Here is a 23,634-nt window from a genome sequence, read left to right as displayed (position 1 = left end):
ATATATATGAATCGCTTTGCTCCACACCTGAAACTAACACAATATTGTAAGTCAACTACATGTCAGTAAAAAAGAAAGAAAAACAAACAAACAAGCGGGTCTTGCCCTGCAGGAGTAGAGAGACCAGAGGGGAGCCCAAAGCTCAAATCCAGCCACCTGCCAAAACAGACTTGAAGCGGGGAGAAATGTCTGGGGGACATGTGGGTTCCCAGAGTTCCTGGGTTCCCAGAGTTCCACAGAGGTAGCAGGGTCAGGGCATGGCAGGAGACCCAAACTCGATTTGGGAGTCAGGAAAGGTGATGCGGGAGCAAGACTTTGACAGATGGTGTGTTTTGCTGACACACTCACACATGCCACACCGGGGACACGTGCTTACACTGGAGGGCACACACAAGCTTGCATCCCCACCTCCCTCGCGCCCCTGCATTCCCCCAGGCCCACCCCACACGATATTTATCCCCAAAGTAAAGAGAAGCAGCCCGGAGGACTCACGTGGGGCGGGGGGTGGGGGTGGGGGGGACGACTCACAGGGAAGCAACTCCAGGCCTCTCTCCAGCCTCCATCTCGTGGGATCTCCCGCCTCCTCGGCACCCCGAAGTCGGGGTCTCGGGAGTGTCTGGCACCCAACACGCTCACACTCAGGATCTGACATTCCTCGCAGCCAAAACTCTCAGGTTCATCCTTGCCTCCACCAAACGTTCTTTCGCCCCCCAACTGTCTGCCCTCCATCTTGAACTGTAGCCGACCTCAAATCTCACCACCTGCTCAGTCTTCAAAATATACCCAGAATCCAACCACTTCCTTTTCCCACGCTCCCTCACCCGGTCTGACCCCAGCATCGCTCACCTGGACCCCTGCAGTCCCCTCAGCCCTCGACCCCGGCTCCCACTCTCGCCCGCGCAGTCTGTCCTCTCCGTAGCCGCCACCAGAGGGCGCCTGTGAGCCCCCGACTCAGGTCGCGTCCCTCCTCTGCCCACAGCCCACCAGGGCTCCCACCTCCCTGGGGTAAAAGCCCAAGTCCTCCCCGTGGCCCACAAGGCCCTGCACGGCCTGCTCCTGTCTCCTCCCTGACCTCACCTCCTTCCTCTCTCCGCCTCGCTCACTCTGCTGCAGCCACACAGGCCTCCTTGTTGTTCATCCAACAAGGTGGGCACAGCACTGCCCCAGGGCCTTTGCACGGGCTGTGCCCTCTGCCCAGACAGCTCTTCTCCCTGATATTCAGTCTCACTCCCTTAACCTCCTTCGGTCTTCATGTCTGTTCTCTGTCCCCTGCCACTTGAAAGGTCACTCCAGACAAGGATGTCTGTGGGCTTCATGCTCTGCTGGTGTCTCCGTTCCAAATGGTGCGGGTGCACAGTATGTATTCCATAAATATCCCTTAAAGCTGCGTAAGCGTTAGAGATCATTGTTGCTGTTATTAACCTATCTACTATCTGTCTTTCACTCCCCTGGGGATGAGGGCTTTCTCCTCCTTTCTTTTAATAAGTGTTTATTGAGCACCTACTATGTGCCTAGCGGGCAAAGGAAATAGACGAAAATCCCTGCTCCCAAAAAACTTGCATTCAAGAAGGCAGGTCAATGTGTGCAGAGCAAGAAATGATTTCAGATACAGCAGAAACTAACACAACTTTGTAAATCAACATTTATATATATATATAAAATAGATAACTAATAAGAACCTGCTGTATAGCACAGGGAACTCTACTCAATACTCTGTAATGGGAAAAGAATCTAAAAAACAAAAGAGTGGATATATGTATGTGTATAACTGATTCACTTTGGGGTTTTTTGTTTGTTTTGTTTTTGTTTTGTTAATGTTTTCAATTTATTTTTTGGCTGAAGGAACTAAGTCATGCCGTCATAAAATGTAATAAAGCACCCAGTGAAGGTACAGAAGAGTATCTGCCAGCCTTAGAGCTGTGATCATCTGAATCACTTTGTTGTACACCTGGAACTAACACAACATTGTAAATCAACTATATACCAATAAAAAATTTTTAATTAAAAAAAATTAAGTCCAATCTAAAGAGTGCAAAAAATATGATTTCAGAAAGTGGCAAGAAAATGCAGACAATCGAGAAAATAAAACAGGGAGTGAGTCTGGAGACTGGGAGGGGGAGAGGCAGAGTAGCGGAAAGATGGGGAGGCGACCACTTTAAGTCAGGCTGGCGCTGTCATTTCAATTCCAGCTGTGATGGGCGAATGAAGGAAGGAAGGAATGCACACAGCAGAAACACGTGCTCCAGCACGCAAGACACACCCCCAGGGCAACATGCACACACACGTGTCCAGATAACCAGCTCCCCGGCCCCTCACCGCAGACCTGGGCTTCTTTGACCCCTAAGTCCTTGAGGGCGTGAGAAGAGAGGTCCCCATGGCTGGGATGCCCCGCCCTTCCTCCAGGTTCCAAGACGCCCTGCCAGTGGGCTCCCCAGGAAGGAAAAGGAAGAGCGTCAGCCCGGGGCAGCCTCTCCCTTGTCGGGTGGGCCAGCCACTGGGGTGGGGGAACTTCTTCCCAGCACTCTCCCTTCCAGGGTGGCCAGAGGGGTTGCTGGAAAATTCCAAGCATGGGAACTAGAAACGGACAAATGGCGGGAAGCAGGCAGGGACGTTACACCCATAGACTGGTGGGAAGTGAAGCCATGCGTCCCAAGTGCGGAGTCCCGGGGCCTCTCCCAGGGCCTGTCTGCTAGGGAACCAGGCTGATATCCAGGAGGCATCCTCACTCCATACCCTCCCTCCATATCTACATCCAATCCAGCTCATTCTGCTTCCTGAATCCCCCTCAAAGCCACCCGTTTCTCTCCCTCCTGTGCCCTGGCCAAGCAACCACCCTCTCCCCACCCCGCCACCGACCTGCTTTCCATCCTGCTGGTTGCACCCTCTCTCCATTCTGCCCCCACCCAGCCCCAGCCAAAGGGATTTCTTTCTAAAACAAACCCCAGACCTTGCCACCTGCCCCCAGCATAAATCCTCCCATGGCTCCCCATTGCCCTTGGAGCCAAGCCTAAACTCTTTCCAAACCCACGACCTCCAACCCAGCACACCATGGCCTCTGTCTCTAGCATCCTTCGTTATAGCCTCTCCCCTTCGTGGTTCTGCTTGCAGCAGACAGGTGGAATCACTTTGGGCTCCCCTGCAGCTTTGTCACTGGGTCCCCCAGCCTCCCCCATCCTTCAAGGGTCTGCTGAACATCGCTTCCTGAGGATGGCTTCCTGGACTCCCAAGTCCAAGTCCACCTGGGCTCCCGCTAGAGCACAGGCCATATTGCTTTGTTCTTACCTGTATCTCTGTCTCCCCAGCAGACTTGAGCTCTGCAGGGGCCTCCCACACCTGGCACGATGTCTGGTTCAAAATAGATGCCTAACAGATAACACAAGATGTCCTGTACAGGAAGGTGGGTTTCAGGAGACTGGGCCAGGCAGGGGGCAGCCTGCTGCTGTCCTAACCACTGTTCCATGGTTGAGATGGATGAGTGGTTACCAGGCACTTACTAGTAATTCTTCATGGTTCACACGGAGGGTGGACATAGGTGATCATTTTCTCTGCTCTCTTAGCCAAGACGAGCTTCATGGGCCAAAAAAAGAAACTTTCTCAGTGATGCCCAGGGCAGAATCAGCATCTAAAAGTTCAAAGCTTAACTTTCCCTAGCAGGGGGGGCTTGATTAACCCTGGTGTTGGGGTGCTCACTACCTCTCACCATTGATGATCCTAACCATGAGAAGGCAGGTTCTGGCACCATCTCTCCCGAGCCTCTGTGCACCCCACCCAGCAGTGGAGGATGCAGTGGAGGATGACCCCTGCCCCACCATAGACACACCTCAAGAGGGAGCTTGGGCTGGAAGAAGCCACAGGACTCATGTGTCCAGGTAACTAGCAGAGACAGGCAGGGCTATCCATTTCAGGACTCATCTTACAATTGGAAGTATGTAAGGAAATGATGCTGTGCTTCTGTGGGCATCTCGTTGTGAGAACGTTGGGTTCTTGGGTTATATTAAGATGTGGTTTTCCTGTTGGAGCCTCTCATGTCCTCTGCGGTTTCTCCGGGGGTTCAACAGGAGGGGAAGGAGAAGGTCCTCAGTAAGGAGTGGGCATGAGAAGGGGCCCAGCCTCTCCCTACCTCGTGTTGCTGTCTGAACTCAGAATTCAGCCCCCAGGGGGACCCCAAGTGGTCCCTGAATAGGGTTGCCACAATTCACAAATAAAAATATAAGATGTCCGGGGACTTCCCTGGCCGTCCGGTGGTTAAGACTCCGCGCTTCCAATGCAGGAGGTGGGGGTTCGATCTCTGGCCGGGGAGCTATTGTATAAGATCCCACATGCCACGCTGTGTGGTCAAAACTAAATAAATATTTTATATATATATATATATATATATATATATATATATATATATATATATATATAAAATGTCCAGTGGCCTCTATTTTATTTGGCAAGCCTGAGTATACAGGTATGCTAGGGAGCCTCTCCTGCCTGAATAAACTATGTGCCCTGCATATAGGTAGGTCTCTTTGTAAAGGGGGCAGGTACGGTTTTGCTTTAAAAATACAAATGGATTAAAGGCATTAATGAAATAATCATAGCTTTTTGCCTACACACACACACACACACACACACACACACACACACACACAGGGTTATGTAGTTAAAAGGGCACCAGAAGAGGACTATTCCAACAGAGGGATCTGCAGGTGCAAAGGCCCTGAGGCTGGAAAGCTATTGGTAGAAGTGGAGAGAAAACCTACCTGGTGCCTACGGTGTATGATATCCTGTTCTGAGTCCTTTACCTGCATCACCTCATCTAAACCTCTGTTACAGAGGCGGGATTGTAGCACAGACAGATGTAGGTGCTTGTTCACACAGCAAGTCATTGGCAGAATCAGGAATTGAATCTAGATCCCACACTTTTAGCCCCTGCAGATCCTATCACCTCCACTTTCCATCCAGGGATAGTAAAAGCCCCAAGAGCAATCATCCAAATTTTCTGATGTTACAAATATAGACAACAAACTAGTGGTTACCAGTTGGGGAAGGGAAGGGGGAAGGGCAAGATAGTGGTAAGGGATTAAGAGGTACAAACTACTATGTATAAAATAAATAACCTGGGGTTTCCCTGGTGGGTCATTGGTTAAGAATCCGCCTGCCAATGCAGGGAACATGGGTTTGAGCCCTGGTCCAGGAAGATCCCACATGCCACGGAGCAACTAAGCCTGTGCGCCACAACTACTGAGCCTGCGCTCTAGAGCCCGTGAGCCACAACTACTGAGCCCACGTGCCACAACTACTGAAGCCCGCAAGCCTGGAGCCCATGCTCCGCAACGGGAGGGGCCACCGTAGTGAGGGGCCTGCACACCACTGCAAAGAGTGTCCCCCGCTCGCCGCAGCTGGAGAGGGCCCTCGCGCAGCAACTAAGACCCAATGCAGCCAAAGATAAATAACTAAATAAATATTTTTAAAAATAAATAAATAAAATAGTCTACAAGGATACATTGTACAGCACAGGGAATATAGCCAATATTTTATAATGACTTTAAGTGGAGTATAATCTATAAAAATGTTGGATCCCTATGTTGTACACCTGAAACTAATATAATATTGTAAGTCAACTATACCTCAATAAAAAAGGAAGGAAATCAACATTGGTAACAATGTAGCTATTAAAATTTTTTCTGATGTTATAAAGGGGCCCTAACACAATGAGAGACCACTACACACCAACCGGAATGGCTAAAATTAGTAAATGACAACACTAAGTGTTGACAAGGGCTTGGAGCAACCAGAACTCTCAAATGTTGCTGGTGGGAATGCAAAATGGTGTATTATTAACACTATTTTGTAAAACAATTTACATCTTTCTTATGGAGGTAAATACACATTTACCATATGACTCCCAGCAATGCCATGTCTAGATATTGTCCTAAGAGAAATGAAAACTTGTCTTCACACAGAAACTTTGACATAAATGTTTATTGTGGCATTATTCATAATTGCCAACAACTAGATACAATTTAAATGACCTTCAGTGGGTGAATGGATAAACAAACAGTGGTATATATCATACAATGGAGTACTTCTCAGAGACAGAAAGGAATCACTGATACAACAATCTGGATGAATCTTGAATGCATGAGTGGAAAAGGTCAGACTCAAGGCTAAAAAGCTGAATGATTCCATTTATTTAATAGTCTGGAAAAGACAAAACTATAGGGACAGAGAAGAAATCAGTGACTTTCAGGGCTAGAGAAAGAGGGTGCCTACCAAACTCCCAATCCATCCCTCTCCCACACCCACCCACCCTTGGCAACCACACATCTGTTCTCTATCTGACTCCATTTTTAATGAGACTTCTGTTTATTAATTTTCAAACGGGCAGCCTCAGCTGTGATTGTTTATGGTCTATACATGTTAGAGGAAGAGTAACTAAACATATGATAGATGTGCCAGTACCCTTTTCTCTGCATCTCTGTCCGCAGTAGGTGTTATCACTTTTTAATGTTTTTTTATCACTTTTTAAATATTTTAGGACAATTGCTTGAAAATTTTTTGTTCAGTTTTAGAAAATTTTGGATTTTCCATAACATGGACAAGTTAAACCTGTAGAATTTCACAAATTTTCTGATTTCCACCACAATTTAACTACAATAAGATGATAATCAAATACATGTTTTTCCCTCTTTTTGGTTGTTGTTTTTGCCCCTCACTTGGGTGTGAAGTGATAGCTCATTGTTACTGAAATTTGCACTCTCTGGGCTCCCAGGGATTATATTTTCTCATATACTTTGGCTCTTGGGTCTGAGAAGTACCTGTTCACATCCTTTCTAAATTTTCTGTTTACGTTCTTTGTCTTTTTCTTATCAATGTGTAGAAACTCTTTATATTTATATATGAAAGTCTAACCCTTCTCAGACGACTAATTGATTTTTACTTATTGGTTTTGTTTATAATATCAATTCCCTAAAATTTTGTAGGTTTATATATAATCATATATTTCTTTCATTTATGCCTTCCAAGTTTCCTGTCTTAGTTTAAAAAACAAAACAAAACAAAAAAACAGTTTTTAACCCTAAGTTGTAAAAGTAGCTTTGAAATTCATTCTACCACATTTGTTGGGTTTCTCGTTTGTGGTTTTTTTGTTTGTTTGTTTGTTTGTTTAATATTTATTTATTTGGCTGCGCCAGGTCCTAGTTGTGGCTCAAAGGATCTTCTTTGCTGCCTGTGGGATCTTTAGTTTCGGTGTGCATGTAGGATCTAGTTCCCAGACCAGGGATCGAACCTGGGCCCCCTGCATTGGGAGCGTGGAGCCTTAACCACTGAACCACCAGGGAAGTCCCTCGGTTTTGTTTTGTTTTTACATTTTATCTTTAGCCCTTCTGGATTTTTCTGCAGCCCAGAAGTATTTCACTCAATCACATTTCTATGAACAGTGGAGGAAAGAAAGGTAAACCTAAGGTCCACGTGTGTTCCACACCCATGTCCCTCACTAACTCAGCCATGGTCTGGCCCCTCGGCCTCGGGTGTTCTATCCCTGGTCTGGTTTTTCCTTTTTCATCTCTCTGTGGTCTTAGCTCAGCCAGAAAAGCCCCGGGGAAGCACTGCCTTCTATTGGCTATCAAAGTGATAGCACCCACATCCTGAAGAAAAAGCCATCTCTTAAAGCTAAAAGCAGGATCTATTCACATGCCTGGGCTTAAAACTCTCCAGCAGCAGATACCAAAAGGATTGAAATTAAGGACTCAGACAGGTATTTGTACACCCGTGTTCACAGCAGCATTATCACAGTAGCCAAAAGGTGGAAACTACTCAAGCGTCCATTGACAGACGAATGAATAAACAAAATGTTCTCCATACACACATGGAATATTATTCATCCTTCAAAAGGAAGGAAATCCTGGCACAGGCTACGACAGGATGAAACTTTTTCTTTTGGCTGAGTTGGGTCTTCATTGCTGTGCGCGGGCTTTCTCTAGTTGTGGCGAGCGGGGGCTACTCTTTGTTGCAGTGCATGGGCTTCTCATTGTGGTGGCTTCTCTTGTTGCAGAGCATGGGCTCTAGGCACGCGGGCTTCAGTAGTTGTGGCCCGCGGGCTCAGTATTTGTGATACACGGGCTTAGTTGCTCCGTGGCATGTGGGATCTTCCCGGACCAGAGATCAGACCTGTGTCCTCTGCATTGGCAGGCAGATTCTCAACCACTGCACCACCAGGGAAGTCCCAACGTGATGATACTTGAGGACATGAAACTCAGTGAAATAAACCAGACACAAAAGGACGAATTCCACTTATATGAGGTACCTAGAGGAGTCAAATCTATAGAGACAGAGAGTAGGATGGTGGGGGACTTCCCCTTCCAATGCAGGGGGTATGGGTTCGATCCCTGGTTGGGGAGCTAAGATCCCACACGCCTCATGGCCAAAAAACCAAACCATAAAACAGAAGCAATATTGTAACAAATTCAATGAAGACTTTTTAAAAAAATGGTCCACATCAAAAAAAATCTTAAAAAAAAAAATAAGAGGGGCTTCCCTGGTGGCGCAGCGGTTAAGAGTCCGCCTGCCGATGCAGGGGACACGGGTTCGTGCCCCGGTCCAGGAGGATCCCACATGCCACGGAGCGGCTGGGCCCGTGAGCCATGGCCGCTGAGCCTGCGCGTCCGGAGCCTGTGCTCCGCAACGGGAGAGGCCACAACAGTGAGAGGCCCGCGTACCGCAAAAAAAAAAGAAAGAAAGTAGAATGGTGGGTTCCAGGGCTGGGGGAGGGGATGGAGAGTCAGTGTTTCATGGGGACAGAGTTTCAGTTTGGGAAGATGAGAAAGTTCTGGAGGTGTCTGGTGGGGATGGTTGCCCAACAATGGGAAGGAACTTGATGCCACTGAGCTGTGCACTTAAAAATGGTTGGCATGGTAAATCTTACGTTATGTATATTTCACCACCAAGGAAAGCAGGAAAGGGTAGCACAGGCGGGGGGGCGGGGCGGGGGAAGCCTCGTGGAGGTGAGACGGGGTAGTGGGTGGGGAGAGGGGAGCCAGGGGCACACGGCTGAGAGGTCAGCATCCAGGAGGTCAGTGGGGACCTCAGCAGGGAGGACATGGGGCCATGAGGATGGAGACTGAGAGTCTACAACCTTCTCAAGCACTTGGGCCATAAGAGGGGGCAGCAGGGCAGGGTGGCAGGGAGAGGGCAGTGGAGTCAGGGGACAAGCCTGAGAGAGTTTAAACTCTGGAGGAGGGGGAGCCCAGGAAGAGAAGAGTAAGAAGAGAGATGGAGAGAAAATCAAGGTACAGGAGACAGAGACAGCAAGAGAACGAAAGAGGAGGGAATTCCTGCCACCCAGAATGCCCTTTCCCCAGACCTTCATTTATACGCCTGGCTCCTGGGCACTCAGGTCTCAGCTCCCATGGCCTTCCCTGATGCCCTTCCCCCTGTGCCCAGCTAAAGCAGCCACCACCCCCACCCAATCTCTGTCACATCACGATGTTTACTTCCTGTCACAGCAGTTAACAACATCTGAAGTTACCTTGTGGGTCTGTTTCCTGGTTCACAGTTTGCTTTCCCCAATGAACCGTGAGCTTCCCCAGAACAGGGGGCTGCTTCTGTCTTTTTCACCATAATCCCACGCCTACAAAAGTGCCCAGCATACAGTAGGTGCTCAATCAGTGCATGCTGCATTAAACAAATAATCAACTGGTTGCAGGATGTGTCGTGCACGTGAATCTGTATGCCTTCGTGTCTCCTTTTTTCCAGGTGTATCTTGCATTTGCACGTTTCTGTGGACCGTCGTGTGTGGGTCCCAGAGGACAAGCACGGGGTTCTCAGTCAGCAAGGGTTTGTGTTGAAGGCCCCTGGGTCTGTGTACTTGTGGCTTTTGTGGGGGGGGGGGTTGTGTCACAAGACAACCAGTGTGTCCGTGTCTCCACGTGTGTTCTCACAGGTGCCCAGCATCTGCCCTTGTGTGCATGTATGTGTTTGTGAGTCATTATGTGGTCCCATGTACGTCCAGGGGTGTGCACTCTGTGTGTATGTGCTCATGTCCATCCTGAGTGTCCGCGTGATGGCACGTGCTCATGTGTGACCATGTGTGCATGAGCACAGTGGTCTATGTTAGTATCTCCTTGCCTGCCCCCCTCTGGATGCATCTCTGCAGGTTCATGTTTCCAGGAGTCCAGGGGCCTGCTGTGCCTGTGTGTGTCTCTGGTGTCCTGTGGGGGGAGGGGGGGCTCCTGCATTCATGTATGAGGTGTCACACGTGCAGGTGCAGTGGTGTGCTAGTAAATGGCGAACAGCTGGCTCTCAAGCGGAGGACGCTGATTTGCCCATTTGCATGGTGTAAATACCCTCACCATGATCAACTTCAAAGTACCAATGTGATGTCACCAAATACAGAATTGCAAACATACAGTCCAGTATGCAAATGTATATCTTGATAGATAGATGATAGATCTATATAGATATATAGATATGGAATATTATATAACGCCTTTATATACTATTTCCATCAAGCAGTTTCAGTAGATATAAATAACCTCAAGAGCATGAGTAAGACAACATAATAAAGGCTATATATAACGAACCCACAGCCAACATCATTCTCGATGGTGAAAAACTGAAACCATTTCCTCTGAGACCAGGACCAAGACAAGGCTGTCCACTCTCACCACTATTATTCAACATAGTTTTGGAAGTTTTAGCTACAACAGTCAGAGAGGAAAAAGAAATAAAAGGACTCCAAATCAGAAAAGAAGAAGTAAAGCTGTCACTGTTTGCAGATGACATGATGCTATACATAGAGAATCCTAAAGGTGCTACCAGAAAACTACTAGAGCTAATCAGCGAATTTGGTAAAGTAGCAGGATACAAAATTAATGCACAGAAATCCCTTGCATTCCTATACACTAATGATGAAAAATCTGAAAGAGAAATTAAGGAAACACTCCCATTTACCATTGCAGCAAACAGAATAAAATACCTAGGAATAAACCTACCTAAGGAGACAAAAGACATGTATGCAGAAAACTATGACACTGAGGAAAGAAATTAAAGATGATGCAAACAGATGGAAAGATATACCATGTTCTTGGACTGGAAGAATCAACATTGTGAAAATGACTGTACTACCCAAAGCAATCTACAGATTCAATGCAATCCCTATCAAACTACCAATGGCATTTTTCACAGAACTAGAACAAAAAATTTCACAATTTGTATGGAAACACAAAAGCCCCCGAATAGCCAAAGCAATCCTGAGGAAGAAAAACAGAGCTGGAGGAATCAGGCTCCTGGACTTCAGACTATACTACAAAGCTACAGTAATTAAGACAGTATGGTACTGGCACAAAAACAGAAATATAGATCAATGGAACAGGATAGAAAGCCCAGAGATAAACCCACACGCAAATTGTCACCTTATTTTTGATAAAGGAGAAAAGAATATACAATGGAGAAAAGACAGCCTCTTCAATAAGTGGTGCTGGGAAAACTGGAGAGCTATATGTAAAAGAATGACATTAGAACACTCCCTAACACCATACACAAAAGTAAACTCAAAATGGATTAAAGACCTAAATGTAAGGCCAGACACTATAAAACTCTCAGAGGAAAACATAGGCAGAACACTCTACGACATCAATCACAGCAAGATCCTTTTTGACCCACCTCCTAGAGAAATGGAAATAAAAACAAAAATAAACAAATGGGACCTAATGAAATTTAAAACTTCTGCACAGCAGAGGAAAACATAAACCAGACGAAAAGACAACCCTCAGAATGGGAGAAAATATTTGCAAATGAAGCAAATGACAGAGGATTAATCTCCAAAATTTACAAGCAGCTCATGCAGCTCATTATCAAAAAAACAAGCAATCCAATCCAAAAATGGGCAGATGACCTAGATAGACATTTCTCCAAAGAAGATATACAGATTGCCAACGAACATATGAAAGGATGCTCAACATCACTAATCATTAAAGAAATGCAAATCAAAACTACAATGCGGTATCATCTCACACTGGTCAGAATGGCCATCATCAAAAAATCTAAAACAATAAATGATGGAGAGGGCATGGAGAAAAGGGAACCCTCTTGCACTGTTTGTGGGAATGTAAATTGATACAGCCACTATGGAGAACAGTATGGAGGTTCCTTAAAAAACTACAAATAGAACTACCATATGACCCAGTAACCCCACTACTGGGAATATACCCTGAGAAAACCATAATTCAAAAAGAGTCATGTACCACAATGTTCATTGCAGCTCTATTTACAATAGCCAGGACATGGAAGCAACCTATGTGTCCATCGACAGATGAATGGATGAAGAAGATGTGGTACATATGTACAATGTAATATTACTCAGCCATAAAAAGAAACAAAATTGAGTTATTTGTAGTGAGGTGGATGGACCTAGAGTCTGTCATACAGAGTGAAGTAAGTCAGAAAGAGAAAAACAAGTACCGTATGCTAACACATATATATGGAATCTTAAAAAAAAAAAAAAAGGTTCTGAAGAACCTAGGGGCAGGACAGGAATAAAGATGCAGACGTAAAGAATGGACTTGAGGACACAGGGAGGGGGAAGGGTAAGCTGGGATGAAGTGAGAGAGTGGCATGGCCATATAAACACTACCAGATAGCTAGTGGGAAGCAGCCGCATAGCACAGGGAGATCAACTCAGTGCTTTGTGTCCACCTAGAGGGGTGGGATAGGGAGGGTTGGAGGGAGACGCAAGAGGGAGGGGATATGGGGATATATGTGTACATATAGCTGATCACTTTGTTGTACAGCAGAAACTAACACACCATTGTAAAGCGATTATACTCCAATAAAGATGTTTAAAAAAAAAAGAGAGCATAAGTAAGAGAAAAATGCAGCGAAATAATTAGGAAGTGATGAGTTTTTATTTTATTGCGGTAAAACGGCGTGACACAAAATGTACCACTTTAACCATTTTGAAGCGTGCAGTTCAGTGGCATTAAGTACGAGGTGATGGACTTAGTGGTTATTACTTTTGTTCTGAACAGAATTTATTTAACCATAAATTCATATCATTAAATTTTTATGATGCCTGTCTTTAACAACTAGCTGGCAAAATTCCTAAACATTTAAGAACAGGCTCCTGTGAGCCAGGACAGCTGGCCCAGCATGTCCCGTCACAGGCTCCTTCTAGCCTCAGCATCCAGGTGTGTGTCCCCACGTGAGTGGTTCCCGGACTCTCCATGACTATGTTGTGTGAGCCTATGCACCCACATGTCTCTGAGTGCAAAAGAGCCTAGGTGTGCCTTGCACTCACCCAGGTGTGTCTGCAGACAGACCGCTCTGTCTGCACACCCCCATGTCTTCGAGACCCACAGTTATCTACGCACCTGCGAGTTTGGGGGCCCGTGTCTCTCCAAGAGAATCCACTTGCCTGGGTACCCACTCCAGTGGCGTGCGGGAGGCAAGTCTGAGCATCTCTTCGTAACCCCACACCAAACAACATCAGGTTGGCAGTTGAAATCAGCCACGATGGGAGTATTTACACCACAGGGATCTGTAAATGCTCACATCATGGCTCTTTTTTTGTGTGTGGTCAAGAGAGGTGGTTGTTAACCCTTTACCAACACACCATGGGGACCCATGTGCCCCATGGAACCTTGTGTGTGCCCACACGCCAGTGCCTGTTCATGGGTGTGCACGAGTGCCTGTGTCTCCGTGAATCCACATGATTGGTGTGTCCCCGTGCATCTCTGTGTGTGTACCCACGTGCTCGGGTGAGGCCCCAGCACCCCGTACCTCTTCGGCAGTTGGTTCCGCAGGAAGTTGTCTGGGTGGGGGGAGGGTTCTGAGGTTCCCACCCCCCCCCCCCGCCCCGTCCCCTACCCCAGCTCCTCGAGACACCTGCATGCACAGGTCTGGGCGAAAGAGGAGGGCTCCCTCTTCTAAAACCAGTCCTGTGCTGTACGCAGACTCTGGCCTCAGCCCCCGGCTGGGAGTGGAGGCGCCCGCCAGGCAGGCGGCAATTGTGGAAGAGGAAGTTAGGGCAGAGTTGGGTCACCCTGCGGTTTACCCTGGGCTCTGGCCCACAGATGCTCCCCCCCAGGATCAAAGCCCAAGCCATGGGTCCTGGAGGATGCAGGAGCTTGTAGCCAAGCTGGATACCCACAGCAGTGAGGGCAAGGCTCCATCTGGTGAGTGACCATCACTGGGGAGTGGGGGACAGGTGGACCAACGGGGACAGAGCGGCAGTGGGGTCTGCGGGGGAGGCCTGAGGGGCCGCAGACAGACCATCCACGATTTCTGTCCACCTTCCGGTCAGCCCACTTCCCGAGTGGGTAGGGGGAGGCTGCTTTCTCTTCTGCAAAAGTCTGTGGTCGTAAGAACTTATACCTCAGGGGGGTGGGGTCCATGATGGGCAACAAAGCCAGACAGAAAGATGGGGCCCCTTGTAACCAAAGTCTGCACAGGGAACAAGGGACAGGGGATGAATGGTGGGTGGGTGGGGTGGGGAGGTTGGTGGATTAGGCTCCCTGTGGCAGAGTCGCCAGGGGCGCTTTGCTTCTTAAGCTAGAGATTTGGCGTGAAGAGAGAGGTCACAGATCTCCCTGAAACAGAATCCGAAGAGTGGCGCTGGGGAGTTTGACATTCAAAACAAATTCCCGCTTAAGACTGAGGTCTGAGAGCCAGTCCTGAGGAGAGCCTCACCCTGATCTTCCAAGGTCATCCAAGAAGGAGGACCCTCCCCCCGGGCAGCCCTCCTGGTTGGAGCCCTCCCGGTGGCCCACCGAGGGGAGTCTCACTCACCCGGCTGCCTGGGGTGGGGCGAGGTGGAGTGGGGAAGGCTGTGGTTTCTGCAGGGCACACCCAGGCCTGCAGCTTCCTCCCTGCCCTGGTTGCCAACAAGGCCATCAGGCGGGTTTCAGGCACTCTGGGGTCAGGGAAGGTGGCCCAGGAACAGCCAGGAGAGGGTGAATTGGACTGGACGGCTGGGGGCAGGGACAATGGAGCTGGTGGGGTTAGGCTAGGGGGCACATCGGGGAAGGCCCTGAAGCCCGCACTCAGAGAGTGGACTCTCCACGGAGAATTCCACTGGCTGGGTCACCCGCGGTTCTAAGGAAAGGGTTTGACAATCAGTGACAGCCAAGGGAATGCCGTCCCTACTCCCAGCCACCTTTGAGCTCTCTGGCCACCACCGCAAGTGAGTCCCTGTGGGAAGGCTTCCTGGCAGAGGCAGGCTTTTCACTGGACCTTGAAGCACCAGTGGAATGTCAACTGCAAACCCATCAGTGTATCTAGTCTGGGACATCCCCCGCATGCGCCCTGGCCCCCCAGCCCCTGACACAGCGCTCAATACTGACTTAAACGGCAGAGGCGCTCCATCACAAAATCGAATCTTTCTTTGCCTTTAACAGTGAATTAAAATCCTCCCTGGAGCTCCACTTTTCCCACCAGTTATAGTCTGGGGCAGGTCTCTGACATGCGAGTTTCACATCCCAGGGAGGGGTGTCGGGCACTACATCACTGTCGCCACTCTGGGCTTCCGTTCGTTCCTCTGTAAAAGGGTCGTCGTAGACCTTGCATGTGAAATCATGGCACAGTGCCTGGCATGCAGTAGGTGCTCTGAGACATTGTCAGCCTTGCCTGTTCTCTCTTATTCTGTCTCTGTCCCCAAACCTGGCTTCCCTGAGCAATCCCTGCCCATGCCACAAGTGTGCAACCTCAGGAACTTTCTGTGCCACACCTAGAAAGAGGGACTAATGGTGGGTCTCAATCTCTATCAAGTATGTGGGGGAGACTTGTAAAAAACATGGCAACCACCTCCTTGGACTCTGCTTGAGGTGGGCTCTTCCTCAAGAAGGGTGGGGTTTTAGCATCCACAGAAGCATCGGAACACAGCAGTGAGGTTCATTTTAGAAGATCCCTTGGGACCACACCTCCATGGAGAAGCAACTGAGTGGAAGGGGATATACTGGGGGTAGGGAGACCCTCTCAGAGATGAAGGTGGCTGGACCAGGTCAGGGCCAGAAGGATACAGATGCAGGAGGAGGACCAGGGACAGGACTTGGAGACCATTTGGTGGCTCTAGATGGGGTTCAGGCTAAGAGGGAATCCAGGACAAAGTGCTGATTTCCACTCGAATGAGGGGATGGAGGTGCTTTGAGAAGAAGCTGTGTTTAAGATGTTTGTTACTTACCCTCCTTGTGTCTCGGTTTCCTCATGTGGACAATGGGAGTGATGGAAGTGTCACTACCGTCATCCCATCATATAGTGGCTGAGAAGACTAAATGAGCTATCGATGTAAAACCTTTGGACTGGAGCCTGGCACAACACAAGCTCTTGTTAAATGTTGGCTTGGGTTGCTGTTACTTCAGCCCTGGCCTTTAGACTGGCATGACCCACACAGCTGGCCCCCTAGTTGGCACCCCCTCCCAATACCCATCATCTTAACCTGTCCCTACACCTGCCCACATGGACTCCAGGCCCACATGCTCTTCCAGAATCTCGCCTCTCCACATCAAGAGGTGGAATCAAGGTGGAGTCCCTTGTGCCTGGACTTGGGCAGACCTTCATGGGTCCCTCAACTAATAAAGTCTAGCAGAAGCAATGTGAGATCGTAAAAGACAAGGCCACTTATAACTGGCTATAGCTCTCTCTCTCTCTCTCTCTCTCTCTCTCTCTGTCTCTCTGTCTCTGTCTCTGTCTCTCTCTCTCTCTCTCCCCTTGGGAGCCCTGAGCCTCCAAGTGAGAAATCTGGCTTCCCTGAGGATGACATGCAGAAGAGACTATGAGAAAAGACCACATAGAGACGAAAAGAGATGCCTATGGAACCCCAGCTCTTTGAGTTTTCTCAACTGTGTGAGCAAAGATGCCTTCTTGATGGCCTAGCCCCAGCCCATGTCTGGCTAGGATCTCATGGGTGACCCCACACCAAAAACCACCCAGTCAGGCCACTTACTTCTAAATTCCTGTTCCATGGCAACCTTGAGAATTAATAAATGATTGTTGTTGTTTTAATCCACTAGGTTTGGGGGTGATTGGTTATGCAACAGGGAATAACCACAGCACCCTGCATGGCACCCCCAAAACATAGTAGCGTCAAACAATAGCGACTTATTTAGCTCATGGGTTTTTTTTTGGTTTTTTGGTTTCTTGCCATGCCATGCAGCTTGTGAGATCTCAGTTCCCCGACCAGGGATTGAACCCTGGACCACTGCAGTGAAAGCCCGGAATCCTAACCAGTAAACCACGAGGGAACTCCCAAGTTCCTGACTTTTTTTCTTCCAGTTTTATTGAGATATAATTAACATACAGCCCTGTCTATGTTTAAGATGTACAGCATAATGATTTGACTTACGTACATTATGAAATGATTTTCACAATACGTTTAGTGAGCATCCATCATCTCATACAAATACAAAGTTAAAGAAATAGAAAAATAAGGGGCTTCCCTGGTGGCGCAGTGGTTGAGAGTCCGCCTGCCGATGCAGGGGACACGGGTTCGTGCCCCGGTTCTGGGGAGATCCCACATGCCGCGGAGCGGCCGGGCCCGTGAGCCATGGCCGCTGAGCCTGCGCGTCCGTGAGCCTGTGCCCCGCAACGGGAGAGGCCACAGCGGTGAGAGGCCCGCGTACCGCAAAAAAAAAAAAAAAAAGAAATAGAAAAATAATTTTTTTGTGATGAGAATGCTTAGGATTTACTCTCTTGACAGCTTCCATGTATAACATACAACAGTGTTCATTATATTTATCATGTTGTACATTACATCCCTAGTAATACTGATTCATCTTACAGCTGAAGTTTGTATCTTTTGACTGATTTCATCCAATTGTTTAGCTCATGATTTGTTGGGTCAGCTGGGTGGTTCTTCTTGCCTCAGCCAATCTCTGCTGGGTTCACTAATGGATTCATGGGACACTGTCATGGAGGCTTCCCTGGAATCTGCCCTTTCTAGGGGTCAGGACACCGTTATGTCAAGAGAGTACTCTTACCAAGGGTACCCTTACCAAGATGGCAGTCCCCATCAACAAGATGGTAAAAGACCTCACTAAAATGGCGGAGACTCTCACCAATATGACAGATGCCCTCACCAATATGGAGGCTATCCTTGCCAAGATGGCAGATACTTCGATAAAGATAGAATACATTCTGGGACTTCCCTGGTGGTCTAGTGGTTAAGACTTCGCCTTCCGATGCAGGGGGGGTATGGGTTCTAGTCCCTGGTCAGGAGCTGAGATCCCACATACCTCGTGGCCAAAAAGCCAAAAACATAGAACAGAAGCAATATTGTAGCAAATTCAATAAAGACTTAAAAAAAAAATGGTCCAGGGACTTCCCTGGTGGTGCAGTGGTTAATGGTCCACCTGCCAATGCAGAGGACACGGGTTTGGTCCAGGAAGATCCCACATGCCGCAGAGCAGCTAAGCCCGTGCGCCACAACTACTGAAGCCCACACACCTAGAGCCCGTGCTCCTCAACAAGAGAAGCCACTGCAATAAGAAGTCCGCGCACCACAACAAAGAGTAGCCCTCGCTCGCCGCAACTAGAGAAAGCCCGCACGCAGCAACGAAGACCCAATGCGGCCAAATGTAAATAAAATAAATTTTAAAATAATAATAATAGGGCTTCCCTGGTGGCGCAGTGGTTGAGAGTCCGCCTGCCGATGCAGGGGACACGGGTTCGTGCCCCGGTCCGGGAAGATCCCACATACCGCGGAGTGGCTGGGCCCGTGAGCCATGGCCGCTGAGCCTGCGCATCTGGAGCCTGTGATCTGCAACAGGAGAGGCCACAACAGTGAGAGGCCCGCGTACCGCAAAAAAAAAAAAAAAAAGAAATAATAATAAAATTTAAAAAAATTAGAAAATTGTCCACATCAAAAAGAGAATCTTTAAGAAAAAAGATGGAACACATTCCATACCCTGCACCTCCATTCAAACTCTCCACCAGCTCTTTCTACTATTACCATCCAGGACCAGAAGACCACCCTTTGGCAGGCCAAGGGGCTATTTACAACTCACAGGAACTAGCGTCAGGTTAGAGGAGGCAATCCAAGTGGTAAATGCCATCAGAGCCTCCTTCTGGCACAGACACACAATAAAATCAGAACACTTTAACCTGAGACATTCAAGGTCACTTGGCCCTCTGCCTCTAATGACTCCCACACATGCAAATCCACCCAGCCTTCCTCCCCTCCCCACAACATCACAATCAGCTCGACAGCTCAAGGTGGGAACCACTGGTTCCTAACCTAGGACTCAAGCAACACCGTGGTCAACTCTGGCCCTGGTGAAATAAGAGAAATTGGGGGGTTAACCACAGTAGAAGTCACCTCCCACTTCTACTCGCTACATAGTCAACCCTCCGTATCTACAGGTTCTGCACCTGTGGATTCAATTAACTGCGGATCATGTGCTATGTTTATGATCTGCGGTTGGTTGAATCCGTAGATGCGGAGGGCCAGCTATGGGACTTGAAATCTGAGGATTTTGGCATTCACCGCAGGTCCTGGAACCAATCCCATGCAGGTACCGAGGGATGGTTGTATATCAGAACTTTCCCCTAAGTGGGTACCCTTGATACTGCCCGTGGAGAGGATACTTGGAAATATCCCTTCCCCGTGATGTTTTACACCAGACCAACCCATCCCTGTGCCACATTCTGCTGTACTTTTCACTGCAGTATCTGTATCTTCTATGGGTCTGTTGCTATTGTCGGTTTTTCTTCTGATTTTAGGTCACGAGATTCTATCTTCTGTTGCGCTTCAATCTTGATTGAATGCCTGATAATGTTTATGAAAAACTGTAGATATCATTGGTGGTTCTTCATGGTGTTATTTCCCTCCAGAGAGGTTTTACTTTTTGCTTCTGGAAGGGAGTGAAAGTAAAGGCAGGTGACTTTAATCAGGGATTAAACTGACTTGAAGCTATTTTGGTCTGGGTGAAGGTTGATCCATTTCTGGTCTCCCCTTGCTCCTAGGGTATAGTCTTTGGTGACCCCAGCTCTCTCCTCTTTGTGAGCCCTGACTTCCAATGTCCATTTCTCCAGCCCCAGAAGATTGCCAGAAGCTACACTCAGTTTCTCAGCCCCTTTCTGGTCTGCTTCACACTTAAGAACTGCATTTATATCAACAATTCGCTTGTAAGGAAAAAAAAAAACACCCAGCATTGCATTATGTCTACCTCACCTCTCTAGGATTCTGACACCTCAAACCTTGGCTGCCAACGCCTTCAAATTGAGGGTGTTTTTTTTTTTCTTCTTCTGATTTTATCCAGATTTTTAAGCTGGATTTACCCTGGTGGAAAGGTAAATCTGCAATAAGGTAGCCTGCCATCGTTAGAAATAGGTATCCCTGTTGTATTTTTAACACAAGATTTTTATCAAGCCTCCATTGCTAACTGTGCTTGACTCACTGTGTTTCTCTGTTCCTGGGCTCCTGGGTCCCTGTCTTTGTTGCCATCAGTTTGATGGAGGTCCCTCCTGGCTTCTCACTGCTTTTAATTTCCCTGAAGTTCTCATATCTGCTCTCCACCCAAAGGTCTGGAAGATCCAAGAGGCATTTGTAGTCTGTCCAGGGAAAAGTATGTGGTGGGAGATGAGGAATTAAACCCTGGAGCACAGCAGAGTAGGTGATTTTTTAACTCTCCCTGAGCTGGTATCTGGATTTCTATGTATGTATGTGGCTGTTTGTGTATAATTGTGTGTGTGTGAACATATGTCTGACTATTTGAGTGTGTATGTTTGCCATTGTCTACATGCACTGGGAAGTGTATTGGATGGTGTTGGTGTATAGAGTGTGTGTTTTTATGTCTTTTTGTGAGTGAAAGATGTGGAGGCCACCTACTCATAATAGGATAGCGGAAGTGATGAGAGAGGTGCAGATGGGGTCACCAAGGCCAGTGGGGAGACCATGAAGTGGCTAAGGACAGAGCCCTGGGAACACAGAGTTTAAAGGTCAGGCAGAGAAAGGAAGAGGAGCCGAGTCAGGAAGGGATACTGAGAAGGAGCAGACAGAAGAAGAAAAGGCATGAGAGGAATGGATTTCAAGAAGAAAGTGGTCATACTTGTCCAGTAAAGGGGAAACTGAAAAGCGCCCATTAGATTTAGCCCCAGAGGGAGCTAAAAGACTGGAGGGGATGGAAATAAGACTTCAGTGGGGCTTCGCTGGTGGCGCAGTGGTTGGGAGTCCGCCTGCCGATGCAGGGGACACGGGTTCGTGCCCCGGTCCGGGAAGATCCCACACGCCGCGGAGCGGCTGGGCCCGTGAGCCATGGCCGCTGAGCCTGTGCGTCCGGAGCCTGTGCTCCGCAACGGGAGAGACCACAAAAGTGAGAGGCCCGCGTACCGCAAAAAAAAAAAAAAAAAAAAAAAGACTTCAGTGGATGATGAAGTCGAGTAGGTATGTATAGGTAAAGACAGACTTGTGGCTAACCCTTTGAGAAGGGAGGGTGGAGGCTGAGAGGTCACTGATGAGAGAAGGGACAGCCAGGAATTTTTCAGACATTAGTGAAAATGCAAGTAAGGAGGCTTCCACCACCAGGCGGCAGCACTTGTACAGACAGGCGCTGGCTGGCCCCACACAGATGCACACAGAGATAAAGACACAAAAGTAGACACAAAGAAACCCAGGCAGATACAAAAACCCCCACAAATACCGGATTCAGATCTCCCCAAGTCCCAGATGAGTCATGTGGATCCAACCCCACAGATACTGATGGGCATTCAGATACACACACACACAGACACACACACACACACACACACACACACACACGATCACAGAGATTTTTTAAACTGCGTGGATAATATTATTCAGCCATAAAAAAAGGAAGGGAATCTTGCCATTTGTAACAACATGGATAGACTTTGAGGGCATTATGCTAAGTGAAATAAGTCAGACAGAGAAAGACAAATACTGTGTGATCTCATTTAGATGTGGAATCTAAAAAAAAACACCACCACCAGGGACTTCCCTGGTGGCACAGTGGTTAAGAATCCACCTGCCAATGCAGGGGACACGGGTTCGAGCCCTGATCTGGGAAGATCCCACATGCCACGGAGCAACCAAGCCCGTGGGCCACAACTACTGAGCCTGCACTCTAGAGCTCACGAGCCACAACTACTGAGCCCATGCGCCACAACTACTGAAGCCCACGCACCTACAGCCCATGCTCCGCAACAAGAGAAGCCACCGCAATGAGAAGCCCGCGCACCGCAACCAAGAGTAGCCCCCGCTCGCCACTAGAGAAAGCCCGCACACAGCAACGAAGACCCAACACAGCCAAAAATAAATAAATAAACTAATTAATTAATTAAATTAAAGAAAAACACCACCACCAAACTCATAGAAAAAGAGATCAGATTTGTGGTTATCAGAGGCAGGGGGTGGGGGTGGGGGTGGGGGAATTGGATAAAGAGGGTCAAAATGTATCAACTTCTAGTTATAAGATAAATAAGTCCTGGGGATGTAATGTACAGCATAGTGACTATAGTTAACACTGCTGCATGGCGTGTTTGAAAGTTGCTAAGACAGTAAATCCTAAGAGTTCTCCTCAGAACAACAACAACAAAACATTATTTTCTCTTTTTTTTTTTTTGGTATCTGTATGAGATGATAGAAGTTAACTACACTTACTGCCGTAATCATTTCACCATATATGTAAGTCAAGTCATTATGCTCTACACCTTCAACTTACACGGTGCTGTATGCCAATTATATCGCAATGAAACCGGGGGGAAAACCCCTAAAATGCTTATATACACACCCCCCCATAGACAAGTTGACACTCAAGACTTGAAAACACACACTCTGTGCTAACACACAAATACACTGTCAAAAGCACAGAGACAATGAAACACACACACACACACACAAACACTCAGACATTCACGCATACCCAGGTCCACCTCAGGACCCAGTCTATACTTGTTTTCTGAGGACCCCTCACTGCACCCTGCAGCTCCTCCTGGGAATGTCTTGTCCAGCCAGGGTGAAAAGCCTATAGGGCAGGGGAGGTGGGGGTTAGTACTAAGGACTTGGCCTCCTCCAAGGCTGGAGTCGCTGGGGCCCCCCCCCCCCTGCCCCAGCCCCAAGCTCCCATCAGCTGATATATCTGGCAGCCCCTGCAGACAGGCTCCGCCCCTCTTGCTGGCAGCCCCGTCCTGGCAGATATTCCCAGCCGATCGCCTTCTTCATCCTGCTGTTCACTCACATGCTCGCATACACGGCCCCCATGGCTAGCTCAGCGCTCAACCACTCCTGGCCGGCCCTCTCCAAGCTCTGGCTGAAGCGGTGGGCCTTCAAGAGAGGTAAGGGGGCAGGCAGTGAGCAGTGGGTACCGGCCACCCAGGCAGGGCTCCCTGGACAGCCTGCCCAACCATCCCACCCCAAGCCTTTCCTCAGCCCAGGGGCACAGAGTCTGCCTGAACCAGCCCCAAATTTCATGATCTCTGGTTCCCTGGGACCCCAAAAGAACATCACAGACTTGTGGGGTCCCTCTTGTCTCAGAGGAAGCATGTCCCCAGGCTCAGCCAGGAACGTGTCTTGAGAGGTAAATCTGTAGAAGGAGAATCCAGCCTAGAACTGGGGTAGCCTGGTGGCTTCCTGGGGGTTCCTGACGCGATATGTTCCCGGATGGCTGCAGGACAGAGGTTCAGAGAGGCAGCAAAAGG

The 23,634-nt window shown here is 48.3% G+C and overlaps 1 protein-coding gene across 5 annotated transcripts in view; it reads left to right on the top strand.

Moving 5' to 3' along the window:
• The first annotated feature begins 13,921 nt into the window (after window positions 1-13,921).
• Window positions 13,922-23,634, top strand: part of ARHGEF18 (Rho/Rac guanine nucleotide exchange factor 18) — a 95,775-nt gene continuing 86,062 nt past the window's right edge. For 3 of the 5 annotated variants that reach the window (XM_089905537.1, XM_089905536.1, XM_022557638.3), the window contains exon 1: window positions 13,935-14,159. In XM_089905537.1, coding sequence (XP_089761663.1) covers window positions 14,102-14,159 — 58 coding nt within the window. In that variant the 5' untranslated portion in view covers window positions 13,935-14,101. Of the gene's footprint in view, window positions 14,160-23,634 lie in introns of all 5 variants that reach the window. The other 2 variants (XM_022557639.2, XM_089905538.1) reach the window with 2 other exon arrangements.

The sequence above is a fragment of the Delphinapterus leucas genome, unplaced genomic scaffold (assembly GCF_059928025.1).
Source record: "Delphinapterus leucas isolate spDelLeu-1000000601 "Yukka" unplaced genomic scaffold, BTC_Dleu_Yukka2 spDelLeu_asBTCV2_sq25, whole genome shotgun sequence".
Lineage (NCBI taxonomy): Eukaryota > Metazoa > Chordata > Mammalia > Artiodactyla > Monodontidae > Delphinapterus > Delphinapterus leucas.
The sequence above is the reverse complement of the archived record's forward strand: the minus strand, read 5'-3'. Positions and strand labels throughout refer to the sequence as shown.